Below are 8,945 nucleotides of genomic sequence, written 5' to 3'. Positions count from 1 at the left end.
GACCATGCAATTTGAGTACACAGAAATACGGCATACTCTTCATTCAGTGTAGTTTTAATTTTTCTTACATGATTTTGTGCTGTGTGATGACGGCTCGTCCTTCGTTGTCTAAAAGCTGCAGCTCCTCATTTGAAAAGTCAGACAGGTCACCATAGGATCCAACAGCACCTTGATGGTTGGTCAGCAGGCCTGTGAGACCTTCCTCAGCTGCACATGGAGTGGCACTGTCCTGACAGTAAGTGGCAACCCCTGTGCACATCAGAAATGGGATGTGAACTTGTTTACATAGAAGTATTAGTATTTATAGAGCAGTAGACTAAGGTTAAGGGCTTTCTTATTCACCAGTATCTGTGTAAGTAAATATTAGTGGAGTTTATGGCAGAGAAATAACAATGCAATAAACCTGAATAGCCGCTGCGTCCTCGACTGTAGCTGAAATAGGAGTTGTAGCCGTCAACAATGGCAGTCCTTTCATCCAGCAGGTCTCCTGGGAAGCATAAATACAGGTTCAACCTTTTATTGTTTGCAAAACGGTGTACTGCAGGAGACAGCGCTCCTGATGTTTTTTTTCTTCCAAACTTACTTGTCACTTTTGTCTCCTGAACACAGACGATATCTGCGTCCAGACAATCAAGAGTCTGTTTGATCCCGGCTTTAAAAGTCCTTATACCGTTTATGTTCCAAGTGACGACCTTCATGGTAAAATTAAACCAAAAAAGGAGTCCTTGCAAAAAAAGCGGCGTGCAAAGCCGGAAGTAAACAGGATATGACGCGAGCACAAGCGGAAGTCTTTTCACTTCAGTTTGTTTAATGAGCTACTATTTATTAGGTTCAGTATTTTGACTTAAAGCTCAATAAAAGTATATATTGATGTCGCATACTGTATTATCTGAATATAGACAATAAATTTATATGCTTCTTCTTGTTCTTTTTTTTTTTTTTTTTTTTTTTTTGCTTGTGCCTGCAGTACCTCACTGTTGCGCTAGAGGGGACAATGCGTCATCACGTTTTTGGCGCGCGCGCTTGCCCACTCGACCTCGACGTGAGCTGTAGGGGTGGGAGGAAGGGGAGCGGCTGCACGCCAGACTGGGCTTGTACGTACCTACGGTAACTAGCATAGAAGACCGTTGTAGTTGACAGGTCCTGAGGGAGGGGGGGAATTACCGTTTTCTGGCGGCCCGCGAGCTCCGTTTTCGGTCTGAAACATAAGGTGAGTGCTAATGCTAGTGATGGCTGTCTGTCCAGCTAATTAGCTTGTCTGAGTCGATTGACTTATTATGGTGAGAGAGCAACTCCGTGGTTCAGCCGAGGATATTTTAATCTATTATCTTACAACACAGAGAACACAGCAAAATCCTTGTAATATTCTTGCTTGTAAGTTAGCATTTTTGGTTTTACTCACTGTTTACGTCAACGTTTGAGCTAAGCTACTGATGCTAGCTGTACAGTCAGTGTCCTGTTTCCCTGCTCGGTGTCGTCTTCAAGCATCCCTGTCAGGATGAGTTATCATTTTCTCTTCGGTGGCATTATATGGTATTTCACGAAGCATAGGCTCTAAAACATTTAGTTGATGTTGTGATATTCTTTCGGGATGACTAGTTAGTCCTATCGTTTGGCACAGGACAAACATGTGGTCACGACGACATGGGCCAGAATCGTCTCCACCCTGCCAATAGTATTGATCAGAGTACAGTAACACAAAGCCGTGATGTTTCTGAAGCTTGTTGAAGCAGGACAATCAGCTGTCGTGTAGTTGAACAGTGAACACCTTATAATAAGCAGATTCTGTGTGGCTGATTGAGCACAACCTCGCATCCTATTGTAATAAATAATTGATGTTATTTGTGTGGAGCTAGGGCTTCATTCACAAGTTTTAAATACTGTGATGTGCCCAAAAGACTAGTTTGCTGTACTAATTGCTGAGCCAAAACATTTGTTTTACCTGACAACAAAAGTCCAGTCAGGACTGTAATATGATCTTCACTTTACTACCATTAGACTTGGTTTTGTGTTCAAGTTCAAAAATCATTATTATTCCCAAGGGGCAATTTGTTTCACAGTCAGTAGGCACATAAAACATCCATACTAGACAAGACATTAAGAAATTAAAATAGCAGTACTGAAAGTAATGTTAGCCATTTGAACGTTTGCACTTGTGTATTTTTTACAGCACAGCCTGTCCCTGTGTTAGTTGTGCACTGTTAGTGCCACCCCATGTTTTCAAAGAAATCTTGACTATAATTCTAAATAGTTTGTAAGATAACCTTAACACATTCCCTCACTGTTTTGTCTCTGCAGGGTGGTGTCATGAGCCTGAAGGAGTGAAAGAGGCAGGTGTGTCAGTGGATTTTAGACAAAGTTGGAGGCCAGACAAGGATGCTGGAGGATGATACAGACCCAGCAGGCGAAGAAGTAGAGGGAGAAGCAGACATGGGGAGCAGAGACTTGAAGTCTGAGGTGATGCGGCTGACTCTGGAGCTCCAAGAGGCCACGGAGGAAAAGCTGCAGGCAGCCCGCTATGGCCTGGTGGTTCTGGAGGAAAGTGCTGCCCTTAAGGGGAAACACAGGCAGCTGGAAGAGGAGCATGAAACTCTAAAACTGGAGCTACAGCAGCTCAAAGAGGTGGGAACTCCTGAGGCTTCACGTTCGTTGTAAACCTGTGATCGTTCACCCCTAGCTTCCAAGTTCAATCATCTGGAAAAACCCCTGCTTTATTTTTTTTTTTTTTACTAAATAAACAATAATTGGAACAAATACTACATTTTACATTTTTATAGTTTCAGAAATGTTGTCCTTATGTATTTTTCTTGAATTTTAGTGTTTAGGAGATGCCTTGCATTTTATTTCAGCCATCTTGCTTCTAAACTATGATATGAATTTGAATACACATTCCCCTTTGTCCTCTGAGAATTTCTTCTCTCAGATAATAGATCGGTTTGAATTGTGGCCTAAAATTAAGCTACTGGTGAGCATGAATGTCAGTTTGTCCTAGAAAGTCATATGATGTAGGAGGCTGTCATGACCAGATAGTCACTGCAAGATGTGCCCCAATACACAGGGTCACTGAAAGAAGCATCAGAATGAGACTGTTTGAGATGCTCTCCACCACAAAACCATCTATATGTTTAATTAATTTTGTTTACACAAATGTCTAACAAACAGAATTTGATAGGTAACAATAAAGCTCTAAATTGGTTAGACTGATATAGACTATGTGTAAAGGAGGCATTTTTTTTTTCTTGATCTAAACTTTGTCAAAAAGGCATCAGACAAAGTTTGAAGTATAATTTGTATTGCAACTGTTTCAACAACTTTTTGAATTAAAAAAGAAAATAAATTCCTTTTTAAAGATAGCTAAAATTAATGAAAAGTGTTGGAGAAAAATGATAAACAAAGTCCAACATTGTTTTCTATAACCCCTTTTTAAGAAATGTCCTTTATGTCTGATAGAGGCCTTGAATTTAAAACTTTTCTTTATAATCTTCTTAAACCTAATTTCTTGGAAATTCATCAACACACTGTAGGTTTTAACTAGATTTAAATGTTGTGAGATTGGGCTGTAAATCCACATCATTATGTAACCACAGTGCAGAGTTCAGTTTAACAGTTTGCACAGTTATCCCGTTAGTTTCTATTAATCCAAAATGTAGGGTTCCTGATTTTGATATTTTATGTAGGTTAGATAAACAGATGTGCACAGAGTGAAATGTGTGGAAGTTGCTGTTTGGGTCAAAGTCTGCTCAGCTCTGTCACTCTAATCCTCTTTGTTTTCTTTTGTAATCATGTTTCAGGTTAAACTTGCACATGACGTTAAATTTCGTCTACGTAGTTTAACATTTTGTTCGTGCCTGTCCGCTCTGTAAATGTTTAAAATGTAACGTACCGTTGTTGGTTTGATAACTGCATCCAGTAACTCCTCTTGTCTGTGTGAAGGCGTTTGCAGATTCTGTGAGCAGCCAGAAGCGTGCAGCTGCTGATGGAGAGTGCCGGGAGGAGAGTCTTCTGCAGGAGACTGCTACCAAAGAGGCTGCCATGGCAACAAGGATGGAGGAAGTTCAGGCAGAGCTCAAACAAGCACGTCTTGCTCTGAGCAATGCCCACGCAGAGATTGATAGACTAGGAGTGCTTTCCACCCAGCTTAAGAAGGTACTACAGTAAACATTGTCTTATTTCCAAACACCTTTTTATACGTTTAAAGTTTAGTTCTCTTTACGGATATCACGGCGGGGTGTTTCCTGCAGGAGTGTGAGTGTCTAGAGGCAGAGAAGGGTCATCTGAGGGATGAAATGAAGGAATACAAAGTCCGTGAGCTGCGTCAGCTGCAGGACAACGGTGAACTGGAAGAAGAGAACATATCTTTGCAAAAACAGGTGTCTGTGCTGAAAGAAAACCAGGTCAGTTTCTATTTTGTTTTCATTAGTTCCATAATAGCTGTAATTTGGTGGGAGTATGGTTATAACAAATGAATAATACTAAACAAAACATGTTTGTATAAACTGTGCAAACTGGATGTATAGGTCCTATAGTTTTTTTTTTACTTTGTATATATATTTGTATATTATATATTTCAGTGAATTATGTACTGGTTAAAACCCTGTTATGGTTGTTTCTGTAGTGCATTAGAGGCATAAAAACCTTTTAATGTTTCCCAAATATTTGTTTACAAAACCTCACAACCAGTCTGCAAATTGACTACTCTTAAATAAAAAGAACTGTCTTGTGGCTAATTTTGAGATTACGATTAAACCCAAAACACACACGTGTAGCAACGAATCAGAAAAACAATTTGTAAGCTTACAAGTAATGTCATGTCTACTTGCAAATATTTTTTTAACATATTTGAATTTAATTTTTTTAGGCTTTGGAAGACTTAAAAGGCTTTAAAATCATATGTTTATCCTAAATAGTTGTCATTCATTTGCTTTCTGATATTTTTTTAACTACTGTATCTTTAGTGCTCTAAATAGCCTTACATGGAGCTTAATATGTAGTAAGTTTGTAGCTCGGTATAATAAGTAGAGATGTGAGTTTGGATAGCAGAATAAGCCAATTTTTTCCACACAACTCTGACTATACTAATCCTGGTTGGGTCTAAATGTAGCAGAGGTTTGCACATATTAATATATCTTGTGGGTTGTTTTTAAAATAAACTACAGATCATCTTGTGGTGGACTTGCTGCCTCAAAGGTTCACATCTTTCTTTTTCCCCCAGACAGCTTTTAGTGATGATAACTGCACACCAGTGTGTGATTGTATCTTAAACTGCTGAGTTGTCGTTATGTTGTATCCAGGGCCACATATCCTGTGATGACACTTAAAACACATTAAATTAATTTTGTTTTTATCAGAGGCATGTATCGTTTTATACATGCTGTTATTTAAAGATTATTTAAACCATCTGTACCCAGTGGGGCAGAGTCACTCAGCAGGTAAAAGTTCCTGTTTTTTTTTAAGTATGTTTGACTAAAAAAATAACTCACTAAACATTAGTCGAGGATAAATGGCACATGGCTCTTAAGACTGGTATCTCATATTCTAAGACCAAACGTTAGAAGTAGCCTTAACTAAATTGAATGGAGTTGTGATGAATGCAGTCATGTGTTGACGCTTGTTTTGTACAATGCATGAAACGCCATAAAAAATATTAACACAAGTTTTGCTGCTAATTGCATCTCAGGTTGAGTTTGAATCGATAAAACTTGAGCTGTCTCAGAAGAATGAGGAGCAAGACGAGCAGCGGGCACAGCTGGAAGAGGCAGCAAGGCTGAGGGAGATCGCAGAGAGGCAGCTGGACGAGGCGCTGGAAGCCCTGAAGGAGGAAAGGGAGCAGAAGAACAGTCTGCGGCGAGAGCTCTCTGCCTTGACCCTGAACCCCTTTGATTCTGTGGGGAACCTGGAGCTTCACTTGGATCAGCTGGATGACAGCCAGGAGGAGGGCCAGGGTGGACAGGGTGATGGTGGGGAGGAGAACCAGGACGGGTCAGGATCTGTTCCTAGTTCTGCTCAGTCAGGTGGCTCCAAAAGTAACGGGCTCATCCATCGTTACTCCACACCACGCGGCAGCGACGTGTTCCTGCGAGCTCCAGCATCAGGGCTGGTGTCGGACCTGCTGAGTGAACTCCACTTTTCAGACAGTCAGAAACTGAAACAGCAGCTCCTGCAGGTATGAAACATGACGACTCTTACAAAACAATGCTTTAATTATTTTAAATAGTGCTTTAAACTGAAGGCAAAGATTAAAAACTTACTGCTACACTTAGCATGAAGTTTACAGAATGATGTGAACAAAATAAAATGTGTTAATTTAATAAAGTTGTGTTACTGTAGCAAGTTTAACAACTTCTGTTATAAGATTTTTGATTTAGGTTAAAAAAAGATTTTATGTCTGTGCAGTCTGAAGATAAAGCCCAATGTAAAAAAATGGAAATTAGTTATAACTCTTTATTTTGTAAACTATTGAATTCTTGCAGTAATATTTGTTACAATTAAGTATTAGGTTTTTTAGTCAGTACTCATAAAACAGTAATTACAGAAAGCAAATATGTAATAACAATAGGATTTATCTTGTGACATCAGGGCTTTCACATATAAATAAAAAAAACGAGTTTAGTCACATCTACCCCATCATCAGATTTGATGCACAGTATTGTTGTTTCTTTGAATACTTTGATTTTCAGACTGTTATTCATATTTCGATAGAAGCTCTGACTCTTTGTTAAACACTCTCGCTCATTGTTTCTCTAAGTGAGGAAGTTGGTGTACAGTTCGGTCTGTGCGACTTAAGCTGTTTTCTGCCACTTCCTGCTTTCAGCCACATCCGCTTTGTGTTCAGGGAGGAGCATTAGTATAAAATGTCTCCTTCACAGCATGAGCTACTCTTAACTGAGTGCCACAGCTTCATGCACAAATGGTACTTTAGAAAATAAAGACTGATGTTAAAACTGTCACTCTTTTTGTTTGAAGGGAATATATTATTTATGATGCACTTAAGTTGGGGGCAGGGTTTAAAAGCTCCAGCCTAACAGATGTTTTGACTGTGGAACTGAATGAGGTTACATTAAAAATGGATGACGAAAGGGGAGGCGGTGGACAAATGTGTTATAAACTTTCGTTTTTTAATAGGAAAATATAATTTATCTGAACTGATGCTAAAAGAGATGATATTAAATCGTTTTTTGCATGTATGTATTTTCAGGCAGAAAGAGATAAGTCCAGTCTGACTGGTAAGCTCGAGGAGCTACAGATGCAGCTGATGATGTCCAAACAGGCACTCAGTCAACAAGAAGACAAGGTTGGCTCTCTGACCCAACAGCTGGAAGCTGTTCAAAGTACGCAGCATCAGAACCAAGAGGAAGAGGTCAAACAGGAGACGGAGACTGGAGACGACGGTGCAGTCTTTGACTATGAGGTAGACACCCGGAGCAAGGAGGTGCTGGAGGCTCGAATGCGTGCATCTAGCGAAGAGCTTCTGAAGCTACGAGACGAACTGTCTCAAGCAGGAACTCGTTATAACGTCCTGGAGTTGAAGTACAAGCAAGAGAAGGACCGTTGGAGGACCGAGGCCCAGGAGCTGGCTGACAAGATCCGCCAGTGCATCAAGTCCAGCAAGCAAGATCAAGAGCGCATCGGCGAGCTTGAGAAGGAGATCGGAGTCACGCGGAAAGTGGCGACTGATTCTGAAGGTCACCTGAGCGTTGCCCAGGAAGAGCTGCTGGCCTTCTCTGAGGAGCTGTCCAACCTCTACCACCACATCTGTGTGTGCAACAATCTAACACCAAAACGGGTCACCTTGGACTATTACCGTGACGGCGCCAGGGCAGGCGGTGCTGGAGGAGGAGGAGGACGAAGATCACACCACGTCTACTCCCAGCACAACTCCCAGAAGAAGCCTCGAGCCAACGACTCGTTCATCTCCAAAGCCTCGGCGCTGCAGTTTATGGGAGAGGTGGACAGTGCAGGAGCCTCTGGAGAAGCTCTATCTTGCCCTGGATCACCAACGCTGGATTTCAGGGACCCCTCCAATGTGTCCAACTTGGTAGCTGTCATCAGGTGCCAGATCAAGCACCTCAGGGTAAGGTGGTGTTGGAGTTTTATTCAGTGCGTCAAAGAAACACCATTTGTTGTCAGTAATTCAATTCACTTTATTTATACAACACCAAGTCACAACACAAGTCATCTCAGGGCGCTGAACAGAAACATGCATATCCAAAAAAGTTCAATCTGGACAATCAACATGCATATATATATAAAAACAAGTTAATAACATTATTTATCTGAGGAGCAGACTGCTTTGAGTCTCAACTTCGTTGCAGACTCTCAGTAAGTAGTTAAAATTTAAAAATTTAAAACTATTGTTTGATTAAGGAAGCCAGACTGGATGTTCTAGGTAAACGGTTGTGCCTTAAAGTTTTTCCACCTAACACCGTGTACAGACTGCTAATGATCCAAAGTACTGTAACTCCCCTGTCTGTACAAATCCAGCTCCTGCTGGAGACTGAGGCGACACGTGCCCATGTGTATGGGTTTTGAATAGATTGGATTATCAGGGGTCAAAGTTCAGTTGTAGCTTTCACACAATCCTTTGAGCAAACAGCATCGTCTGTAATGCTTGTGTGTGTGTGTGTGTGTGTGTGTGTGTTTCTTTGTATTTACCTAGTAAGGCCCATTTTTACAAACTAACTACATCGTAAGGACCAACTGCTTCTTATGGGGCCCAAAGCCCAGGCTCTTTAAGTATATCCCCTGGTGAGTTAGGGGTTAGGTTTAGGGTTAGGTATGTACTGGTAATGGTTAGGGTTAGGTATGTACTGGTAATGGTTAGGGTTAGGTATGTACTAGTAATGGTTAGGTTTATGGTAAGGGTCAGGGTTAGTCTATAGAAATGAATGGAAGAAAATCAAAGTCCCTGTAAAGATAGAAAGACAAATGTGTGTGTGTGTGTGGGG

The 8,945-nt window shown here is 40.8% G+C and overlaps 2 protein-coding genes across 2 annotated transcripts in view; one reads left to right on the top strand and one right to left on the bottom strand.

The window, feature by feature from the left end:
• apex2 (APEX nuclease (apurinic/apyrimidinic endonuclease) 2) overlaps window positions 1-698 on the bottom strand; it is a 3,507-nt gene extending 2,809 nt beyond the window's left edge. Inside the window, exons 1-3 of the mRNA XM_037684782.1 lie at window positions 584-698; window positions 404-487; window positions 69-249 (exon numbers count right to left, since the gene is read on the bottom strand). Coding sequence (XP_037540710.1) covers window positions 69-249; window positions 404-487; window positions 584-698 — 380 coding nt within the window. The remainder of the gene's footprint in view (window positions 1-68; window positions 250-403; window positions 488-583) is intronic.
• A 361-nt stretch (window positions 699-1,059) lies between these two features.
• The window catches only part of zgc:162200 (uncharacterized protein LOC558638 homolog), a 16,245-nt gene continuing 8,359 nt past the window's right edge, over window positions 1,060-8,945 (top strand). The window contains exons 1-6 of the mRNA XM_037684778.1: window positions 1,060-1,210; window positions 2,299-2,622; window positions 3,934-4,146; window positions 4,242-4,394; window positions 5,678-6,163; window positions 7,196-8,071. Of these exons, the coding sequence (XP_037540706.1) occupies window positions 2,377-2,622; window positions 3,934-4,146; window positions 4,242-4,394; window positions 5,678-6,163; window positions 7,196-8,071 (1,974 nt within the window). The 5' untranslated portion in view covers window positions 1,060-1,210; window positions 2,299-2,376. The remainder of the gene's footprint in view (window positions 1,211-2,298; window positions 2,623-3,933; window positions 4,147-4,241; window positions 4,395-5,677; window positions 6,164-7,195; window positions 8,072-8,945) is intronic.

The sequence above is a fragment of the Nematolebias whitei genome, chromosome 11, assembly GCF_014905685.2.
Source record: "Nematolebias whitei isolate Nwh7 chromosome 11, NemWhi1, whole genome shotgun sequence".
NCBI classification, from domain to species: Eukaryota; Metazoa; Chordata; class Actinopteri; order Cyprinodontiformes; family Rivulidae; genus Nematolebias; species Nematolebias whitei.
Note: the sequence above shows the minus strand (reverse complement) of the source record. Positions and strands in the feature narration are given on the sequence as shown.